General features: G+C 45.5%; 1 protein-coding gene across 2 annotated transcripts in view; it reads left to right on the top strand.

Moving 5' to 3' along the window:
* Nucleotides 1-23491, top strand: part of EFL1 (elongation factor like GTPase 1) — a 130380-nt gene that overhangs the window by 92002 nt on the left and 14887 nt on the right. Inside the window, exons 19-20 of one of the 2 annotated variants that reach the window (XM_015407424.1) lie at nt 1822-2006; nt 14638-14852. In XM_015407424.1, the coding sequence (XP_015262910.1) occupies nt 1822-2006; nt 14638-14826 (374 nt within the window). In that variant the 3' untranslated portion in view covers nt 14827-14852. Of the gene's footprint in view, nt 1-1821; nt 2007-14637; nt 14869-23491 lie in introns of those variants that run through there. The other variant, XM_015407423.1, reaches the window with a different exon arrangement.

Below are 23491 nucleotides of genomic sequence, written 5' to 3'. Positions count from 1 at the left end.
AAAAATACATACATCATTTAAAACAATTGAAAACAGAGGTGAAATACATACAAAGGCATAAAAGCAACAATTAAAACATCGGTCAGGAAGAGGGGATCACTGAGGGGAATGCCACCTGCTTCTTTCTCCTTTGAATCTTGGCATGTTGGCTGATAGCTCCTCCTCTTAGTATTTGAAGGAATATCTCTCATATGTTGAACACTTTCCTCTCCTATAAGATTTCCTAGGGAGGACCTGCATAGGATTGCCCCCACCATCTGAGGCATTTTTTTTTGGCTACCCAGTCCAGGGCCTTCTCAGTGGTGGTGTCCTCTTTTGCAGAACTTTGTGGCAAGAAAGACTTACTTGGATTACTCCTGCCTGACCTCTTAGCAAACATGTGGGCTTCTATAGTAGACAGCAATTGGTCTGATGGAGAAACAGCTAGATCTAAAAATAAGTTTGCAACTGGCAACCTTGGCTTTTTAAAGCTGTGTAGTTTTATGGTTTTAATGTCTTGCATTTTAGCTTGTTAGTGTCTTCTTGAGCTGCTGCAAGAACCCTTTCTGGTTTAAGGCAGTAAGAGAACCCTTTTCGAAAGAAGTAAATAAGTAACATCAAATCCGCTGAGAGGAAATATTGGTACTTTGCATCAAACTTACATTATTTGAGGGCCGTATTATGTGTTGCTTTGACAATTCAGATTTTTGTTTTTCTCTCTCCAGTAAATTGGCTTGCAACTTTTGGTATTGTATGTTGCAGTGTTTGGTAATGGTCTTAGTGCTCATCAGAAGAACAAGACTGTGGTATCTTTTTTGTAACTCTGACAAATGCAGCATTGGCTTCATGCATACAGACATTAAAATGCCATTCTAGAATCACAGTATCAAGGCTGTAGAATAAATTGGAATCTCCTGTATTGAGGCAGGATTCTCCATAAACAATGCTCTTGAAAGATCTGGCCCTACCTGGTACATAGGATCGGGCATTGTGCCAGGAGCCCCAGTGTAGCTGCTGCCCGTGGAACAAGATTGACCATAGCTGGGATGACTTTGAAGTAGTCAAGGCCCACCAGGCACTCAGCAAGAGAGGGAGAAATGTCCAGCCCTAGACACCAGCCAGGTGGTTATCTCAACACATAAAAGCAGAGCCGATTGGTTGAACACTCTAGCTCTAGAGGGATAGTGTGGGCTATCTAGTGACTGTAATGTAGGACAACATAGATCACCGCCATTGTTTTATGTTTCTATGCTCCTTCCCTATGGCTGCCAAGAAAGCAGACTCAACATGATAGCTGTGAACATCTCAAACCAAGCCTCTGAGTGGACCTTGTCCTTTAATTCCTTATACAAAGACAAGTGCTTGGAGGGCCATAATAATAATAATGCACTAGGCTAGCAATTCTGAGTGTTGCTGTTGGGGAGTGCCATTAGTGATCACACATTTAGCCGTATGCTGGGGACCACATGTTACCATTGGGGCATCCTAACAGTTCACTAGCAAATGGAACTTGCTCAAACTCCATGTTTGTTTTCCCATTTTCTCTAGTATGTATTGCTGAGATGTATTGCTTTTAAGAATTTTACATCTCCCTCCACCACCATCTGCATAGGTATTGAAGACAGCTATTTTTTAAAAAGAAAAAATAAACAATATTAAGGTTGGGAACCATACCAGAAGCTTGTATTTCTTGCAGTCACTTCTGGTAGCTACTGATATTGCTTCTTTAGGTGGTCCCCCCCCCCTCTCCCTCCATGTCTATAAATCAGCTCTAGTACAATAGTCGTGTATATGAATTGGTGGAAAGGATACAGTGAGCTCATGAGCCTTGTGCCTCCACAGGCCGTGTCTACGCTGTCCTGTCCAAGAGAGAAGGCCGGGTATTGCAGGAAGAGATGAAAGAAGGGACGGACATGTTTATCATCAAGGCGGTGCTGCCTGTGGCAGAGAGCTTTGGTTTTGCTGATGAAATCAGGAAGAGAACAAGTGGCCTGGCCAGTCCGCAGCTGGTGTTCAGTCACTGGGAGGTAAAACTTCTGTTTGTTTCCATCTGTCCGAGTATTTATTTCATGTAGAAGCGACAAAAAGAAATAATAAAAAGATGAAGAAATAGGTTGAATTATGGCCAAGGCTAGCCTTTTGCTTTTATTCTCACTTAACTGAAGGTAGCTTGTATTTTTGCAATGCATTTGCTCTTTGTAACACAGGCTTCAGGTTTTCTGTCCTATTTTGACAGGGTTTTTTAGCTTTGGCAGGTGACCCGACATAGCTGGGTATGTCTGGTTAAGCAAGGCAAGCTAGAAACAGCCTGCTTTCAGGAAGAGCTGGTGTAGAAATAAGATCTGGGGTGGCCAAGGCTCGTGTTTTTGGAAGGCCCCTCTGATTCTCCTGCACTGGCCCAAGTTAGGGGCCTGTAATCTGTCGTGCCACAGAACCTGGTTCTACAGTGAAGCCTGGTGCTACTTCACATCTCTCCTTTAAAAAAGAAGTCTTGCAAAGGTCCCCTCAGATTGTACCACAAAGGCTCCTGTTATTGCAGCAACAGTCTTGCTTGTGGAACGCATGTCCCCAGAAAGAGAGACAGCATTAAAAGGGGAAGAGCAAGATTTGAGTCCAGTAGCATGTATCGGATGAAGGGAGTTTTGCCTCTTGAAAGCTTAAACCTGGAAAGCTTGTTGGTTTTTAAGGTGGTACTGGACTCTTTGCAGACGAGCACAGCTGTCCACCTGAAATGTGGATCTTTTGGTCACCCACAGTTTGCATGATGTGTCGTCTCCCCCCCCCCCTTTCTTCATGCATGCAGCACATTTAAATATGGATTTGGTAGACCCTCTGTGCTTCACATAACCAACTACTTAGCTGGTCTTAGGGGGAAAGGCTTGGGGACTTCTGTGTTTGTTCAAAATGTCTTTTCTTTAAGGTATTACTTTTGAAAGTTGGGATCCTTTTGAAATACTGAAATAGGTGCCATGGATCAAGTATTGTTTTGATCATCAGGCATTGTTTGTGGGTCAAGAACAGCAATAAATTGAATTGCTGCCCTCCAGTTTTCTAGCTCCTGTCCCATTTTTTTTCAGTTGCATTTTCTCAAACCATGTAATTTACAATCAAGCCTTTTTGAAGGGAAGATGTTTTAAGGGATAAGAAGGAGAATAAAATTACATGCCTATTTTCTAACTTGGTTACAAACTATTTAGGCAGTTCCTCTCTTCAAAGATCTCTCTGAGGAAAATATGGACTTGGCTTCAAAATTTTCTTCATAACTCTCTTTATCCAGGGCATCTTCCAGCGCTGAATTTGGTGTCAGGTTTGAAAACCAAGCAAGAATGCTGCACAATTTTTGTTCCCTTCTCTGAGGGTTCTGCAAGAATCCCCCCCCCATCCCCCCAGGTTGTCCAGGGTTGCTGTTCCATGCATGTTTGCCATCACTTGTAATGTCGTACAAAGGTTGCTCAAGAAGGAAACACTTGGCGCCACCAGAGCTCAATTGATTTGGAGGATCCTGCAATAAATGGATCCATTTTAATGCTAGGCCTGAAACTTCATCAAGTGAGTGCAAAATCCATGTGTGGTAGGTAGATGCACATCTCAACATGCTTCATGGGGCTCACTCAGATCCCACTGAACTGTCTTGAGTGCCCTTTTGGTTGCCGATGGCGAGGGGCAGCACTCCTCTGGGCTTGGAATTGTTCCGAAATTCTCTTTTGTCTGAATCTCTTCTCAGTTTATGTAGTTCCAAATTTGAAAGGCCCTGTTTCCAAAGTGGCACCAAGGCATGAGGAGTTCTGTCATTATATTCATTTTTTCTTTCTGAATTTTGTGTACTGCATTGAACATGCACAGTTTGTGGCAGCTTTCAGTCCATCTGTTCACTTGCATTTTTTTCTGCAACTCTAGTGTGCGTGTGTGCTTGTATAAAAACACTGCAAAAAAGCAGTCTTGATGTGGTGGTTCTGCAGCTGTATCAAAATTTAGCAAACACAGTGCAAAATACCTTGATGCAATCACTGTGTACCACCGTATAAAGTTCAAATTTCCCCCTAGTCTTCTACCAACATTCAAATCTACATCAATAATGTAGAGGAATGGGGTGGTTGAAACCTTTTTTTTTTTTTAACACCTTTTTTAAACAGGCTAGATGGCCATCTGACAGCAATGCTGATTCTGTGAACTCCGGCAGATCATGAGAGGGAGGGCAGGAAGGTTTGCATCAGTGCTTAGTTCTTGTGGCCCTTTCTAACATGCCCAGGGAAATGCTGATTGCCACTTTGGGGCATGGAAAGGGGTCGCAGGGGGGGATTTGTGAATTTCCTGCATTTTGCAGGGGTTGTACTAGGTGACTCTGGAGGTCCCTTCCAACTCCATGATTCTATTAGTCTAAATTATCTAAAAAGTGTAGCAAACTGCATGTGTTCCACATCTGGAATGATTTTTTGGACTTCCGGTTTTAGTGCTCGCCATGGACCTCCAGGAGATGATCGCCAGAACCCATGGCAATGAGGGGGTGCGATTGTCCGCATCCCCCACGGAGTCCTTGTGATGGGCTCCAAGCCATGGGGCGCTAGAAGGCTTCCCTTCCGGCGACCCTGCTGGTGGGGGGGGGCATTCATGCTTCAACGGTCCTGCTACAGAGTTTCCTGATGGAACAAGAAGCGCACACCAGATCAAGCGCCGGGTGATCAAGCGATTTGGTACTTAAAGCGAATAGAAAACCCTGTTGCCATTGAACTGTGAGTTAAGTTAAAGCGAGAACATCGAAAAAAGCTGAAAACCGTCCTGCGGGACTATCCTCCGAGAAGATAAACAAGCTAACTTTACTGTTTAAGCAGGGGGGGGTGGGCTTGTGAAGCAAAAAAGACCGAAATAAAGGACTTTTAAGAACTTAACGAGCACATTGGAGAACTTTAGAGACTGTGATAACTTTTGTTGAAAAGTAAACAATTCCTCAAAATGGCACCTCCAACGAGGAAAGAGGAGAAAGAAAAGATAGCGAAAGCTAAGTCTGCCGGAAGTGCTAGTCCAGCTAGTGTTGTGCCCAGACAGGACACAACTTCAGACCTGCAAAGGATATTAAATGAAGCATTGCGCCCTCTGCTGGAACAGGTGACGGCACTAAATCAAAAACTAGACACACAACAAGCCCAAATTAATGAGACTGTCAAAAAGATAGAGCAGGAACTTGAAGACGTTGATACCAATGCCAGAAAGCTACAAAAACAAATGCAGGCAATGGAGAAGAAGCATCAGATAGATGAGTCTCAACTACTACAGTTGCAAATGGAAAGAGTTAGGGTTATGCCCTAAGATTCCAGGAGGTCCCTGAAGAAAAAGGGGAGAATCTCATACAGATAATGTGCAAAGCCTTGGGGCAAATGGCAGATATAAAAGCGGAGACTTTGCAAAGCGATATTGATACGGTCTTTAGATAGTATACAGAATTTATAAGGAAGAATAATCTGCTGAGAGAAGTGATGGTGAGATTCTCAAGAAGAAGCGTGAGAGATCAAATTCTCAAAGCGGCTAATGGAGTTACTCTGAAAATTAAGGGCAAAGAGATAAAGGTCTTAAAAGATATTCCATTTAAAATAAGGAGGAAAAACACAAGTATAAAGACTTGGTGGCACATTGTCCCTGACAAGGCAATTCTATTTCCACTCTTAGGACCTAAACTGAAAGGGACATAATATTTCCAGTTCATACAACAACTTCTGACACAAGCACAGATATATTTGTGGCCCCAAATAGAAACTTTTTGGTGTGCCATTCAATTCCATATTGGAACATTCTGATTTTGGTCCTATTTTATTTATTTGTTTATTATTTATTGCCTTGCATGTGTTACAGGGACTCTGCTGCTTGTTGTATTTTGCACTATTAAAAAAAAGTATAAAGACTTGGTCTTATTTCTACAAAAGAAACAAATTGCCTACAGATGGACTTTGCCTGAAAGAGTGATCTTTAAGTTCGTGAACGGAAAAGAGAAAATTGACACTGTGGGAAAAGGCAAGAGAATTCTTGTATATTCATAGCTGTCCAGCAGACGTGGGAGAAGAAGAAGAAAAAGACAGTCCCAAGGAGGGTGGCAGTAATGGAGCGGAGTCATCTTCTGGCAAAGAATCAGACTCAAATTTGGGGGCTGTGGCCCCAAAACAGGCTATAAATTGAGGAAGACAAAGGACAAAAAATGAGTTGTTGTCATAATTCTGAAGTTGTAAAAAATGTTTAAACTATGCTTTCTTTGGCTCTTTATGAAGTCATAGTAAACGATGATTTTATCTAGAGTTGAAGTATATAGAAGGATGATGACCATGTTCAATGGTTTTGCATGAGAACTTAGTTATATAAACATGTAATCTTTTTTAAGCTGTTTGTATGACACCCACTCTTGGGTTTTTAGAGGTTTCTTTCCTTTATCCCATAGTTTGTAGACCCTTCCCTTTTTTCATGTAGTGTTTAGTTATAGAAAATGTAATTAAAAAATCCCCTTTGGGGGGCAAAAAAAAATGGAATGATTTTTAGATGTTCTCGTGGTTAAACTGGAATTATGATGGAGCAGATCCTGACCTAGATAGCCCAGGCTGGCCTGATCTCAGAAGCCAAACACGGTCAGCCCTGGTTACTACTTGGATGGGAGACCACCAAGGAAGTCTGGGGTCATGATGCAGAGGCAGGCAATGACAAACCTCTGAATGTCTCTTGCATTTTTATTTACTTTATAACTTATTACTTTATAACCTTTCTGCCTTTGAAGGCTTCAAAGTGGTATACAGATCAGTTTGAATCAAGTTGTTTTCAGTCTCAGCTGAGGTTGGTTCAGAAGTGGATTGTCCTCTGAACTTTCACTTTAAAAGACCTCTCTTACAGCAGTGTTTGTTCCCAAAAAAGCCACGTCAGAACTATATCCTTTTAACCTAAGTTTAGTTTGCTGTAGCCGCATAGTAGTTTGCTTTTCTTCATCAGGTTTCACTCTAGTAAATATTGGAAGTTAGTCAAAGGAATTTTAAGTGAAAAATGACACACAGAGCAAGGCTGCAGGATGCCCTGTCCCCCCCCCCCCCGTTTTTTAAAAAAACAAGAAAGCACTCTCTTCTTAAGCACTTCTTTTAAACAGCTAAGACTTAAAGAGCCAATCAATTTTTGCCATAGTTAATCATTCAGAAGTCTTGGCCAAACCGTTTTTTAAAAAGCCAAATGCTCCTTGTGTACGTATTATATTGTGATGAAAAAAAGGTATAGTCCCTGTCCGTTTTGTGGTGCAGCCTCCATATATCAAATAAATCATTGTTCTTCATTATTTTTTCCATCTGAGTTGTTGTTTTTAGAGGCCTCTTGTTTGAGGTTAAGTTGGCTTTTGGTTTGCCTATTTTCTTATCCAAAGTGTTATGCATAAGAGAGTTAAAATCACCTCCTAATATAAGCGACCCCTTTTTAAATTTTTGAAGTTTATCTATAGTTTGCTCTATAAAGGTGTTTTGGTGTACATTAGGTGCATATAAAGTTGCGAGGGTCATATTCTCATTATTTAATATTCCCTTTAAGAAGAGGTATCTTCCATTGTCATCTGATTCCATTTCTAAGATTTTAAAGTTTACATCTTTGGCTATTAAGATTGCCACACCCCTAGATTTAGAGGTACCCTGGGCTAGCTTTTGTATTGAGAACCAAGCCGAAGGCAAGGCATAATTTTTATTTTTTATATATGTTTCCTGTAGGAAGACTATGCTTGCTCTCTGTTTATAAAGATCCCTTGCTATACGCTTAGCTTTAATGATATTATTTATTCCTCTACAGTTGAGCGTTACAATTTTTAATTCAGCCATCCTTTTCAAACAAAGGAGTGTTTATCCCATAAAAAAATTTCTTTGTGAGGACCTGTTTTCCACTAAACATAAACCTTTTTGGTTTGACTGCTTCACTAATAAAAAGAAAAAAACGATAAGTACTATTACCATCGGGGTTTCCTATCCCCCTCCGACCCATTTCCCCCCCCCTCCTCCAGAGGTAGATATAAACAATTGTTAATACAGCCATCCACTTTAGTTAGAGCAAAGAAAATTAGCTTCATTTAGCGAAAAAGAAGGTACATAGAAGATTACTTATAGTTGCACACGACGTCGAGCCGGAGTGCGGTTCCATTTGTGAGGTGATCCATCCTCTTCCCGCTTGCGTTTTTTTTGTAACTCGTCAGTGTCCATGGTCTCCGGTACTTGTAATCCCAAGTCTTCCAGTAAAGCCAAACCGGACTCCAGATCTTCTGCTTGGAATGTAGATCCTTTAATTCGGACTTGAAGGTATCCTGTCACAGTCCATTTGTATCTTATCTGAGCTTCCTGAAGGCATTTTGTTATGGGTTTGAGGTCTCTCCTTAATTGCAGGGCTTCTGGTGGTATATCTGGAAATACGGAGATCACCTCAGTATTATATTTGAGAGGACCCTTGGTTTTGGCTTCTTGTAAGATTCGTTGCTTTATTGGCAGGTCCAAGAACTCTGCCGCTATGTCTCTGGGTCCCTTCCTTTTTTCATTGTTCTTTGGACCTAGCCTATATGCCCGGATTAACATCGGAGCAACTCCATCTTCAAAGTGTATAGTATTTCCGAGCCAGGTGGAGAGAAATGAAGTAAGTTGCTCGTTCCCTTCTGCGAGTTCCGGGATCCCTCGAAATTTCAGAAAGCGTTCCCTGGAGCGATGTTCAAGTATTAGTATACGTTCTCTCGACCAGTCTTGATGTTTTTGTATTTTCTGAATATCGTTTTGATTTGTTATGGCAGTCTCAAGGGCCGTATCTGCTAGTTGCACAGCATTTTGTATGGAGGCTTTCACCGATTCCAATTGCTCTGCCATTGGTTTCAGTATTTCATGCAGGTTTTCAAGGATCTCCGTTTTGAATTGCGTTAGGGTTTCTTTTAAGTCTTCTTTCGTTATCATTTGGGTTCCTGAGGCATTGCTCTTGCCTCCGGTCGCCATTTTGTCTCTGCTTGTTGTTGCTGGTCCGGATTTTTCGTTCGTGTTTGGGTGATTAAAGAGGCTCTTAAGCCGGTTTATTTGTTGCTCTTCTGGCTTTAGTCGTTTTTCGTCGTTCTTTCCCATATTTTGTTTGCAATATTTGTAACGTAGAGGCTGTTTATTCTCGAGGAGGAGAGGGAGAAGGTCTGGAGCGAAGCTAGAATGCGTCCGCCATTAACAGCCGACGCTCCGCCCCCCAAGCCAAATGCTCCTTGGAGCCCTCCCCAACTGCCCCCTCCCTGTGAAATCGGGCATTCTGGAGCCTGTTGCTGCTCCTACACTGCACAGCTTAGGATCTGGCTTCCCCAGAGTCGAGTGAAATCGACAATGGCAGCACTGCAGGAGGAGAAGGAAGCAGCTCTGTCCTTCCTGTTTGCATTCTGTTTTCAGGCCTTTGCATGATGGCCATCATCCACTGGATTTGATTTCTAGTGTCCTGCCCCCACTGGTGGACCTCCTGATGGCACCTGGTATTTTTGGCCACTGTGTGACGGAGTGTTGGACTGGATGGGCCATTGGCCTGATCCAACATTGGCTTCTCTTATGTTCTTATGTTATGCTCTTATGTTACCTTTCATCTCTTGGTGAACCATGACAAGAGCCCAAATAATCTCTGTTCTCATGTGCAGTTCTCACATTAGGCCAACACTGTATAGAGTAGAATCTAGTGGTTAGCCATGTTAGTCTGTGTAAAGTGGTGATCTTCAGCCTGTGAATGGGACCATTAGGTGATTTGTGAAGTCCCAGTTGTTAGGTTGAAAGCCCCTAGAGAGGTGGCATTTTCTTTTTGCTCCTTTTTGAAAGGACGTGGTGTACAGAGTAAGGGCACAGGATTTCCTTTGCGGTCACTCCATAATGGAAAAGATTCTTCCATGGCTGTAACCCTCATCTTGCTCCTCATTAGGGCCCATCTCCTGGTGCTCGAGTTTGTGTTCTGTCCCTGGCTCATTTGGTTACAGTCCTGGCCTTGGCACTGGTGAGGTTATAATGGTTAAATCCATTCTTATAATATGACTCTGTGACGTGACTGTGGTGTCACATGCATGCAACTTTGTGGGTCCCATGTGGCTACCTGGGTTTTAAAGTTGGGTTCTAGTTTTCAAAAGGTTGAAAACCATTAACGTAGAAGGTAGAGTTGGACTTAGGCTGTGGAATTAGTACCCCATTCATCTCTGACCCCCCCCCCCCAGTTTATTTATTACCATAAATATCCTAACTTTTCCCCATGGAGCTCATAGCAGTATAGGGGAGGAGCTGTGTCTCAGTTAAAGAGCTTCTGCTTTGCATGTAGAGGGTCTCAGGTTCAATCCCCAACATCTCCAGTTATAATACAATCATACAATCACGGAGTCTAAAGGGGCCATACAGGCCATCTAGTCCAACCGCTGATCAAACCTAGACCTGCTTAGCTTCAACAAGATTTCTGAATCATGTTCCTTGCTACAAAGGATAAAAATGGAATTGTTTCATCCTGAGCGCCTTGTTGATTTTAGTAGTGATAAACTCGGAGCTGTTTTGCAGGCCCAAGTGAGAGGTTCATGCCACTTTATAGCAAAAGAATAAGAACATAAGAACATAAGAGATGCCAATGTTGGATCAGGCCAAAGACCCATCCAGTCCAACACTCTGTATCACACAGTGGCCAGAAATACCAGTGCCATCAGGAGGTCCACCAGTGGGGCCAGGACATTAGAAGCCCTCCCACTGTTGACCCCCCCCCCAAGCACCAAGATGACAGAGTATCACTTGCCCATTGTGAGAAAGGGAGAAAAGTACCTCTTTCTCTACCTGCTCTTTCCCATGCATAATCTTATAAACCTCAATCATGTCACCCCTCAGTCGTCGTTTCTCCAAGCTAAAGAGCCCTAAGCGCCTTAACCGTTCCTCATAGGGAAAGTGTTCCAACCCTTTTATCATTCGAGTTGCTCTTTTCTGCACTTTTTCCAAAGCTATAATATCCTTTTTAAGGTGTGGTGACCAGAATTGCACACAGTATTCCAGATGAGGTCGCACCATTGATTTATATAGCGGCATTATGATATTGGCTGATCTGTTTACAATACCCTTCCTAATAATCCCCAGCATAGCATTGGCCTTCTTTATTGCAGTCACACACTGTCTCGACATTTTCAGTGAGTTATCTACTACAACTCCAAGATCTCTCTCTTGATCTGTCTCTGCCAGTTCAGACCCCATCAACGTGTATTTATAGTTAGGATTTTTGGCTCCAATGTGCATCACCTTGCACTTGGCCACATTGAACCCCATTTGCCATGTTGACGCCCACTCGCCCAACTTTGACAGATCCCTTTGGAGTGCCTCACAATCCTCACTGGTTTTCACCACCCTGAACAACTTCGTATCATCCGCAAATTTAGCCACTTCACTGCTTACTCCCAACTCCAAATCATTAATGAACAAGTTAAAAAGCAGTGGACCAAGTACTGATCCCTGTGGTACCCCACTGCTTACACCCCTCCACTGGGAGAACTGCCCATTTATACTCACTCTCTGTTTTCTATTAATTAGCCAGTTTTTGATCCATAAAAGGACTTGTCCTTCTATCCCATGATTTTTGAGCTTACTTAGGAGCCTTTGATGAGGAACTTTATCAAAAGCTTTCTGGAAGTCAAGGTAAACAATATCTATTGGATCCCCCTTGTCCACATGTTTGTTCACCCCCTCAAAGAACATTAACAGGTTAGTGAGACAAGATCTTCCCTTACAGAACCCATGTTGAGTCTGCCTCAATAGGTTTTGTTCATCTATGTGCCTACTAATTCTTTCCTTAATAATGGTTTCCACCAATTTACCCGGTATCGACGTCAGACTGACAGGCCTGTAATTTCCCGGATCTCCTCTGGAACCCTTTTTAAAGATGGGAGTGACATTAGCTACCTTCCAGTCCTCAGGAATGGAGGCTGATTTTAAGGAGAGATTACATATTTTTGTCAGGAGATCCACAAGTTCACAATTGAGTTCTTTCAGAACTCTTGGATGTATGCCATCTGGGCCTGGTGATTTATCAGTTTTTAAGTTGTTTATCAGTTTTAGGACCTCCTCTCTCGTCACCTCAATCTGACTCAGGTCTTTCAACACCCCTCCCGAACTCAGCGGCTCTGGAGTGGGCAAGCACCTCTCATCTTCCACAGTGAAGACGGAGGCAAAAAATGCATTTAGCTTCTCAGCCATTTCCCTATCATCCTTCAGTACTCCTTTTACCCCTTGGTCATCCAAGGGCCCCACTGCCTCCCTGGCTGGTTTCCTGTTTCTAATGTATTTGAAGAAAGTTTTATTGTTGGTTTTTACGTTTTTTGCTATATGCTCCTCATATTCCCTTTTTGCCTGCCTGACCTCAGACTTGCATTTTATTTGCCATAGCCTGTGTTCTGTTTTATCAGCCTCACTGTGACTAGCTTTCCACCGCTTAAAGGAATCCTTTTTACCTTTTACAGCTTCCATTACTTTGTTTGTTAACCATGTAGGCTTTTTCTTATACCTGTTTGTGCCTTTCCTAACCTGCGGAATATATTTTATTTGAGCTTCTAGAATTGTAGTTTTAAACAGTTTCCAAGCTTCCCCAATGGTTTTGACCCTTTCTACTTTTCCCTTCAGTTTCCTCCCCACATGTCCCCTCATATCAGAAAAATTACCCCTTTTAAAGTTAAAAGTGGTTGTGTGAGTCTTTTTGGCCAATTCCCTATTTGTACAAATGTTGAACTCAACAACATTATGATCACTGTTCCCAAGCGGTGCAATCACTTTTACATCTCTCACCAGGTCTTGAGTGTTACTTAGGACCAAATCAAGGATCGCCTCTCCCCTGGTAGGTTCCGTGACCATCTGCTCCATAGCACAGTCATTTAGAGTGTCTAGAAACTCAATCTCTTTCTCTCGACTAGAACACATATTGACCCAATCAATGTGTGGGTAGTTAAAATCACCTATTACGACACAGTGTTTTTGTCTAGTTGCTATCTTTAAGGCATTCATCATTTTATAATCCTCCTCTATCTTTTGATCTGGTGGGCGATAACAAACTCCCAGTGTTAAGTTTCCTTTTGGCCCCCCTATTTCAACACACAGACCTTCAAGAAGCGAATCCAATTCTCTTAGCCTCTCGATCTTTCTGGACTTTATACCCTCTCTGACATACAGAGCCACCCCACCTCCAACCCTTCCCCCCCTATCCTTCCGATATAATATATAACCGGGAATCACCGTATCCCACTGATTTTCCTCATCCCACCAAGTTTCTGAAACACCCACAATGTCTATTTTTCCCTCCGACACCAAGCACTCCAACTCCCCAATTTTACCTAGGACACTTCTAGCATTTGTATAGAAACAGCTGTAATTTCCCATACTAGTTAAGCCTGCAACCTTCCTCTTGCTATCTCGAGACCTTGTCAGACCGTCTATGTGACTAGCCATGGTCTCAGTGGACAATTTCAATCCACCTCCCTGTAGAAAAGCAACAGGTACCCCCTCATCTCTCTGAGATGAGCCAACCCGAACCAGAGACTTTTTATCTCCTTTCAGCTTTCCCCCAAATCTCCTGTTGGCTTTCCCCCAAATGCTCTGGGAGCCAGCCTGGTAGAGTCAGTGGAGAAAGTCCTAGGCTGAGGCTAGAGAGATTTCAATTCATAGTTGCAGGGATCACTGCGGGCAGGTCGCAAGGTCGTTCTGAGAAGAGGCTGAGATTACCCTGTGTGAGGATATGGGAAGGTGCAGGGCTACAGACTAAGACATTTTATGAGAATGTGCCAGCTACACTTGAAGGGCAAATGTGTTGACTTCTCTGGAAAACACACTCATGCCATTAGGCTGGCTAATCCAGGCACGTGGCAGCCCCCCCCCCGCTGCTTCCTTATCTCCACCTAGTCCAGTTGTTCTCTTTGTCTCACCAAAGACAACCCCATCATACAATGCAGGGTTAGAGCCAGCAAGTTTTTCTCCCTTTGCAGCCTAAGAGTCCTGTAAGAGGACAACAACTGAAGGCACACAAGGGGCAATTTCTCACTAGAGCTGCCTCACAGTGCAGCCGCCGTTTGCCTCGACACAAACATGTAAATTTCACACCCAAAGCTGCGGGGCTGCATTTTGACTCGCAGCTTCGCCCGATTTCCTCCGCAGTTTCGTGATCCTGGTTTTTGAGGATCACGAAACTGCGAAGGAAATCGGGCGAAGCCACGTGTCAAATGCAGCCCCGCAGCCTCGGGTGTGAAATTTACATGTTTGTGTCGAGGCAAACGGCGGCTGCGCTGCAAGGCAGCTCTAGTGAGAAATCGCCCAAGGTCTGTGGCTTGGCTCATGCAGTCTGGGCTGCTAAGCTTCTGTGCACCTTGGAGAAGGGGGTCCCTTGAGAAGCCTGGTTTGGCCGTTCTTGGGAAAAGGGGGGGGGGGTAATGCATTTCAATAATTGTTAATTTATTCAAGCAGAAATTCTTGCACATTCTTTTCTTACTCAACTAGCTAATTTTCTCATTGGTCCCTTATTTTTGGAAAACAGCTTTCTTGTTTGTTCTGTAGTCTGCTTTTAGCCAACAATCTCGAAATGCAGAAAATTTATCTGTAATTCTCCAGTCTGTGTCTCCCCCCCCCCCACTGCCTTCCATTAATGCCATTCTTTCTACAATCTCTCTATTCCTAGGTCATTTCGGATGATCCGTTTTGGGTACCAACCACAGAGGAGGAGTATTTGCATTTTGGGGAAAAGGCAGACTCTGAGAACCAGGCCCGCAAGTATATGAATGCTGTGAGAAAGCGGAAGGGGCTTTATGTAGACGAGAAAATTGTGGAGCATGGTGAGAAGCAAAGAACCCTTGGCAGAAACAAATAATGGCCTCCGCTTCTCAGTTTTCTCAGGTGAATTATTTTCTGTGCCGGATGTTTCAAGAAAAGTCACCTTGGATGTTACAGATTCTGCACGGGTTTTCCTTATTGTGAGTTGTCTGTGGCTTGTGTTTTATTAAACCTAAGTCTTTACAACTTTTAAAATTATTATTATGGGCTGCAGCTTCTTCCTTGTTATGTCTGTGGGTTTTTTTAAAATCTTTCTCCCTTCAGGCAGCCCTGTCCCCTATGCCCTCCTCTGCCACAAAAAGCTCCTGCAGATCTTGCTACAGAGTCCTGTGTGTTGCAGAGGATTCTGGGATGGCTTCTAAGGCACACGTTCATTTCATGCTGGTGGCTAACCAGGCCTCTCTGTGTGAAGCGAGAACGCACCCTTCGACCCACCCACTGCTTGCCTGAGCATTGCAGGATTAGATCAATAGTTAGCATTTGGCAAAGCAGCCTTTACTGATCTTTTCACTGTGGACCTACCCCCGCCAAGGTTCGAGGACCCCCAAAAGGCCCCTGAAACATAGTGTGAAAACTTGAAACAACTGGTTTAACAAGAGAGAGACAGAATTTTACCATTTTGCATGAATACACACATGAAGCTGCCATATACAGAATCAGGCCAGTGTTGTGTGCTCAGACTGGCAACAGCTATCCAGGGTGTCAAGCAGTAGTTTTTCCCATCAACTACTGCCTGAGCCTTTTAACTGGAGATGCTGGGGAATTGAAGAAGAAGAAGAGATTGGATTTATTCCCCCCCCCCCTTTCACTCGGAGTCCCAGAGTGGCTTACAAACTCCTTTCCCTTCAAGCAAATGCTCTACCACCAAGCCATACTCTCTCGATTAATACCCATGATGCTGCCAATTTGACACAGTGGCAACTTGGAACCCAACTAAATGGTTGAGGTTAACCTGAGTAAGTCACTATTGTGTCTCAGCAGGCCTTAAGAAGAAGAAGAAGAGTTGGATTTATACCCCGCCCTTAATTTGGCATCTCAGAACAGTTTACAATCTCGTTCCCTTCCTCTCACCACAATAGACATCCTGTGAGGTAGGTGGGGCTGAGAGAGCTCTGGGAGAACTGTGACTGACCCAAGGTCACCCAGCTGGCTTCATGTAGAGGAGTGGGGAATCAAACCTGGTTCTCCATATTAGAGTCCACCGCTCTTAACCACTACACCAAACTGGCTCTCTTAACGGTTCTTGGATCTTTCCTAAACTGGGTCATGTGTACTGCTTGATTTATTTTCACTGGGATGCTCCTCCAAGAGAGAAGGAAACCCTTACTGGGCAGATATTCCCCGGACCAGGATTGGAAAACCACCCGTAATACAGGTATTAGAAGTCATTGTCAACTGCAAGATGGGAATGAGAGCAAGGGCTTAATTATATAGGTTGCTTCCTCTCTCCCATTTACCTCTGAAGGCCCCAACCAATGCTGCAATGTTTGCGGGAAGATCTTTCATTGTGGGGGGAAAGGAACCCTGCTTCTCAGTGGTTGGCCACAATTAAAAATACAGGGGAAAAGTGGATTGGCCAAGCAGGCTGTGGCAAGAGGGGGGGATAAGGTTATACGAACAAGCAGCAAACATTTCTCCTAACCATGCATGTTCTCCTAGACCCCCCCCCCGCTTTTTCCTAGCCATGTCTGTTTAGACCCAGATAGTGGTTCTTCTCTGTTATGGTTTTGGAACCATCCTGGCTGAAAAGTGGAATATACACATACTAGCAGTAAAGCCCGTTGTGAAAGCAATACAATGGGATCTAGAAGGAGGCTCTGGGGCAGTGCTCTGGCTTTGGGCAAACAGTGTCAATTTGCTGTGGTGACCTCAGCAGGGTATAATGACAGAGTCCACTGTTTTCTCCAGAGGAACTGATCTCTGCTACCTGAAGAGCAGTTGTGAGTGATCTGTAGCCCTCACCTGGAGATTGGCAGCAATTGTTACCCAGGACAAAATGGCTGGTTTGGAGGGTGTAGTCTATGGCATTCTACCTGTCTGAGGTCCCACCCCTCTGCAAACCCCACCCTCTCCAGGCTCCACCCCTCAAATCCCCAGGAATTTGTCAGCATGTAGTTGGCAACCCCATCTCCTTCCCAGCTAACCATCAACCTACCATTATCTGCCGCTTTGACTTCAGCTGACTTCTGCCCTCCCTTCTGCAGAGCAGTTGTAATTCTGAGTGCTCTCCAGCCCTCACCTGGAGATTGGCAACAATGGTTCCCTATGTGGGACTGACTGGTTTGGACGGTGGAGTCTATGGCAGTGTACCTGTCTGAGGTCCCACCCCTCCTCAAACCTCACCCTCTTCAGGCTCCATCCCTCAAATCTCCAGGAATTTCCCATCTGGAGTTGGCAACCCTATCAGGACTGGCCCCAATGTGTTTTCTCCCAAAGGCCAAAGTAGGTGACAGGACCAAGCTTAGTTGCCTACCAACAGGCACTGAGGGGAATGTAGGGTTGCCAGCTCTAAGGAGGGAAATACCTGGAGGTTTGGGGGGTGGATTCTGTAGAGGGCAGCATTGGGCGGGGGGGGGCGGAAGGACTCAGCAGGTGTAATGTCATAGGGTCTACCCTCCAAAGCATCCATTTTCTCCAGGGGAACTGATCTCTGTCATCTGGAGATCAATTGTAGCAGTGGGAGATCTCCAGGTCCCACCTGGAGATTGGCAACCCTAGGGGAAAGTCAGCTGCACAGCAGGGGGTTGAAGAGAATGGTTTGATGGCTGCTGGGCCAAGATTGGCAACAATAGTTCCCCAGGAGCCCCATCGTAAATGCACCAAACAATTCCTAAAGATTTTCCAGAACACTACTCTGTCAATAAATTGCAACACTTTGGATTAGCACCAAAGCTTTAAGATCTCTCCAGCTGTCACCTGGAGACTGGCAACAGCTTGTCTGGAGTGTGGGCAGTATGGCATTGTATCTGTCTGAGGTCCCCCTCTTCCTCCTCCTCCTCAGACCCCACCCTCAGCAGGCTTCATCCCTAAAATATCCTGGAAGTTTCCAACCTGGAGTTGGCAACCCTATGTCCTTTCCTGGCAATCATCAGCCAACCTTTATCTGCCTGTCTGTCTTACGTTTTACAACCCCCACCCCCAGCCTCTGCCTAGGGAAAGGGCAGCCTTTCCCTGCAGTGGTAACCAAAGCAGCTGACATCATTTTCCTGTCCCCTATGAGGTATGTTATGCAACTGAAAATTCCAACTGCCTTGCTGGGGGGGGGGAGTTTGAGGTGTGGAATGGAGTGAAGTCCAATCAGCTTCCATATGCAAATTACCTTGGAACGCTGGGCGGGACTGCACAAAGCAGCCAGTCAACCCAGCCAGTGTCTTCTGAGTGGCAGTTCTTCCGGCCTAACACTAAAGGGGCCAAATTTAGAACGTTGCAATATAGAACGTTGCTATTCAATTATAATAAGGGAGAGATAAAATAAATGCAAGAGTCGGAGCTATTCTCCAAGTCTGCCTTTCAGTAGAGGTCTTTTCCCTGTTTTGTCAGGTTCTCATTTTGGCAAAATATTCTGAATCTTCAATGGATTCTTATGTCACTCAAGCATGTACCACTGCCAGGACAAAGCTGCAAAGCTGAGTTGCTGCTAGACCTGAGATTCAAAAGCCATTTGAATCTGTTTTTAAAAAACCTGATTCAACAGAGGATGTTCTCACGGTGGCAAATGCAACAGACAAGCTACTTGAAGAAAGTGGGAGAAGTGTATCCTGTGTATGCCACATTCCACACCGACTGTACAATTCTTGTAGTGACTGTTATGGGGCAACTGAGCCTGCATTTCTAAGTGACCCCTGTCTGTCTCTTCCAAGTTAACAAACAACAGCTGGATTATGTGTTCTCTGAGGACTGCATGTTTGGGATTGATGCCTACATCAGGGACCAGCATGTAATGGATTTAGCTCATGCCTGCTTGGGTTGAAAAAATTCATTTCCAGAGAGCCACAGTATGAAGGGTAATGTCAATGTCAAGGCTCTCGGGCCAATTGCATACCATTATGTGTTATGTTTTGATCTGTATTAAAACACATGTTAAGCTTGAAACCATGTCCAGGATTGTAAGCTGCAACAATTCTATTGGCTGTTGTGTAGAATCATCCAATCAGGAAGAAGAGAGATGTTCTAGAGGAAACAGACCTGATTGGTTTATATCCCTGTGTTGTAATTGGTCCTTAACTGGACTAGGGGTGTGGTTACACCAGCCCGAACAATTTAAAAGGGAGCTGTGCTTCACACCCATAGGATCTAGTGCGCACACGCTGGTTCGATCAGTGCTGTAGCAAGCTCTTTTAATGGATTTTTGCACCCAGTCCCTCGGGCATGTGCGGGAACCCCACCGCACATGCCCAGAGGGGTGGGTGCAGACATCCCACCAGTTCCTTTCTTACCACCGTGTTGAGTAGACCTCTTTTCGTCGGTCAGATCGGTTCACTGTTAGCTTTCGCCTCACAGCTCTTAGGAATTATTTCCTTACTCTACTTTTCTTTTTTAGTTGTTTGTTCTTAAAAAAAAGCTTAAAAAAAACTTTTTATTTTCTCTTGAGGGGGAGTCTACCGATTACTTCAGGCCTTCGGGCTACCCCCCCCCCAACGTTCCCTCTTCTTTGCATCTTTTATGGAGAAGTGAGGTTTTTCAACAGGTGCAAGGGTTGCGGCAGCAAACTTGCTCCTCCCGACTGTCATACCCTCTGCATTTTTTGCCTCGGAGAGTCTCACCAGCCAGAGTCCTGTCGTCACTGTGCTCGTTTCTCCAATCAAACACGAAAGAACCGAGCTGCGTGCCTTAAAGTAGCGCTGGTTGAATCGGCCCTTACTCCTGCCTCAGCAATGGAGGAGAGACCGTCTACATCGACAGCTCCGGCATTGAGGCCTGCCTCCGATGTCAACCGTCCCGACACCGAAGCTACCGACATCGAAGGCACAATCGTCCACTTCCACGCCAGTCAAAAAGAAGGCTAAGGCAAGTAAGGATCACAAGTCCGCTAAAAAGGGCACCTCCAAGCCCCTGAAGGCGGCGAAGAAGGGGAAGGAAGCGGTGTCTGTACTGGGTGATGCCCCTAAAGTGCCTCCCGCTCCAACGGCAGTATCGATATCGGAGGGCCAACTCCCTCCGTCGATACCGACCATCCAGCTCCTGGATTCCTTCATCCAACAAGTGGAGCGTCCTTACTCCGACATCGAAACGGTAGAGCTCCTAAGTCATCAGATGGATGCAGAGCCTTCTCCATCTCCTTCCCCATCATCAACATCAATGGTATTGGAAGCTCCCGACATCGATCCACATCGGCACTGATATACTACATGTGATACACAGCGTCACCCTCCACATCTGCACAGTCAATCTGTCGATATCGACAACCGAGACTACAGGGACGGTTCTCACAGACAGACTACTGCTGTGTCTCCCAGACGTCCACGGTCCAGAAGTCGATCCCCCAGAGTCTTCCTACCCCCTCCACCAATACCTTGGGATCAACGACAGTTGAGGTACCTGTATGGGGCTTATCCACCATCCATGCCCCGGTTGACTCCGGCGGGCTATTCTGATTGGGATCGCTATTCGTCCCACTCTGTTCACAGGTCGAGGTCGCTGCACAAATCGAGACCTTTGGCATCTTTGTCACGTCCTCCTCCAGACGATCATCATACTCTGGAACCAAGTCATCCTCTCAACCCTCCAGTCACTCCAAACCCTGTTGTCCCTGTCGTCCCAACTAAACCCATAACTTGTCAACAGGACACATCAGTCCAAATGCCACAACAAGACTCCTCTGACTTCATAGAAGAGGACTCAGATACGGAGGCATCTGAGGCTCATACCTCTCCTGACCATAAATCTCCCAACCAGGATGTCGCTGAGGACTTACCCATATCCCCATCCGACAACCTTATGTCATACACAGATTTAGTTAAAAGAATGGCCCACTCTTTAGGCCTCTCTGTTGTCCAGCAACATCCGCAGGCAACAGATGCGGTTTACGATATAGTTCAGCTTGATACCTCTTCCACCTTGGCATTGCCTATGTCTTCAGTCCTTCTGCAAGCGCCGAAGACACCATGGCTAAAACCTTTGTCTGCCCCTGTGTCCACAAGACGACTGGACCACATGTACAGGGTCCAAGAGGCAGATGCCGAATTCCCCTTCTCGCACCCTCAGCCTAACTCGATGGTGATAATATCTTCCTCCAAATCCAAGAGGACTCATTCCGCACCTTCTGACAAGGAAGGTAAGAAATTAGATGCCTTTGGCAGGCGCTTCTACTCTACGGGAGCGTTAGGAGTCAAGGCCACTAATTACCTGGCCTGTATGAACCGATATCAATATACTCTCTCGGAACGGTTCTCAGAACTTCTCAGCCACCTCCCAGATGACAAACTTCAGGCAGCCAGAGTCATACAAAAAGAAGGCATGGTGTTGGCAAAACAACAGCTCAACACCACTAAGCATGTCCTCGAGGCGTCTTCCAGAACTATGGCCTCTGCAATAGCTCTCAGGAGACATTCCTGGCTCCGCATTACTAATCTGCCAATAGATACCAGATCTTATGTGGAAGATCTTCCCTTTGATGGCTTGGGGCTTTTCAATGCCACTACGGATTCTACTCTACAGGAGTTAGATAAAAGCATAAAGGAGTCTCGAGCTCTAGGAGTCTCATCCTCTGCAAGACAACCATACCGTCCACACACCTGGTCGAGGTCCTGGCAGAGGCGTACCCCAACTCATCAGTCTCCAGAGACACGATGGAGACCAAGAACGTCTTCGGGAGGCCAAAAGCCTGCCTTCCAGAAACCAAAATTCGGTTCCAGACAACAAGCTTCCTGCACCAAACAGTCCAAACCCTCCAAACAGGGTTTTTGACTTACCTGTCACTGAGTCAGCTCAAACCCGTCTGTCAGCCTTTCTTCAAAATTGGCGTCACATCACCTCGGTACTGTCCATGTTGTCCTGAGGCTACAAAATTCAGTTCCACCAGAACCCCAATACCCCCATCGTCATCTCCACGCCCCCTTCCCCACCTCTCCTCGAGAGGTGTCCGTCCTTCTGCAAAAGGGAGCCATCGAACATGTTCCACCACACCACCAAGGGATGGGATTTTATTCCCGATACTTCACAGTCCCGAAGAGAGACGGAGGCGTTTGACCCATATTAGAGCTAAGGAAACTGAATCATTTTGTGACCTACCACCACTTCCGCATGGTGTCCCTACAACAGATCATGCTATTGCTTCGCAGACACATCTGGATGGCCACTCTCGACCTCCAAGACGCATATTTCCACCTTACTATCCACCCCTTCCACCGCCAATACCTATGCTTTGCGATTGGTCAACAGCACTACCAGTATACGTCCCTGCCATTCGGCCTGTCCAGTGCCCCAAGGGTCTTCACAAAGACTATGATTGTGGTTGCAGCTTTCCTCCGTCTCTGGGGTAGCTCCATCTAACCATTTATAGACAATTGGCTTCTGGTAGCACCTTCCAGGAACGCCCTGGTCTCCGATGTCACAGAGGCTCTAGCACTATTGGAAAATCTGGGCCTGCGAGTCAATCAACAAAAGTCTCCATTGTGTCCGGTCCAGCGAACACAGTGCATCAGCGCAATACTGGGTTCAAAGACATGCATGGCTTACCTACCCCACGACAGGGCAACAGATATCATTTCCTTAGCCACTGTCGTCCATACCCAACCCTCCGTCACGGCCTTCCAAATTCAGAGGCTGCTCGACCTGATGGCTGCAACTACGTCAGTTCTCCTCTTTTCCAGACTCAAAATGCGCCCCTTACAGCTCTGGTTTATCTGCAACTACGACCTGTCGAAAAACACACACACTGTCGTCCTATCCCTCTTCCCAGCATACAGGACTCATTACTTTGGTGGACTGTCCCTTCAAATATCCTCCAGGGAGCGCTCTTCCACCCTCCGTCACCCGGTCACCATAACGACGGATGCTTCCATGACAGGATGGGGTGCACACTCCATGGGCCTTTCTGTTGGAGACAAATGGGATGCACAGATGAGGAAGCAACACATAAACTTCGTAGAACTGCTGGCTATCACCAGCTCCCAACCTTTAATCAAGGGGAAATGTGTCACGGTCCTCACGGACAACACCACAGCGCTCCCTTATGTCAACAGACAGGGAAGCACTGTTTCCCTACGCCTCTGCAACCTTGCCATCCAATTGTGGGAGCTTTGCATCGCCAACAACATTGTTCTCCTGGCCACCCACATTCCTGGACACATGAACGTGCAGGCAGACCATCTAAGTCGAGCAGGACTCAGCCTTCACGAGTGGGGGATGAACCCAACATACCTCCTCCCACTCTTCCACAAGTGGGGAGTGCCCCAAGTCGATGTCTTTGCCACCAGAAACAACAAAAGGTGTCCTCTGTTCTGCTGTCGAGGAGGCAGGGATCCACAATCTCTGGGAGATGATCTCCTTTACCCTTGGTCCACAGGACTTCTTTACCTGTTCCCCCCCACACCTCTGCTTCTGAGAGTGGTCCGCAAAATACTCAAGGACGCCGCGGACTGCATTTTAATAACCCCATGGTGGCCGAGACATCCTGTTGAATTCCAGGAAATCTACTAAGCGGAGGTCGTACAATTATAAATGGCGAGGGTTCTGTTCTTCCCTAGGTGATGACGCCCCTC

Source organism: Gekko japonicus, unplaced genomic scaffold, assembly GCF_001447785.1.
Source record: "Gekko japonicus isolate JY-2015 unplaced genomic scaffold, Gekko_japonicus_V1.1 scaffold322, whole genome shotgun sequence".
Classification (NCBI taxonomy): domain Eukaryota; kingdom Metazoa; phylum Chordata; class Lepidosauria; order Squamata; family Gekkonidae; genus Gekko; species Gekko japonicus.
This window is presented reverse-complemented; position numbering and strand designations above follow the sequence as displayed.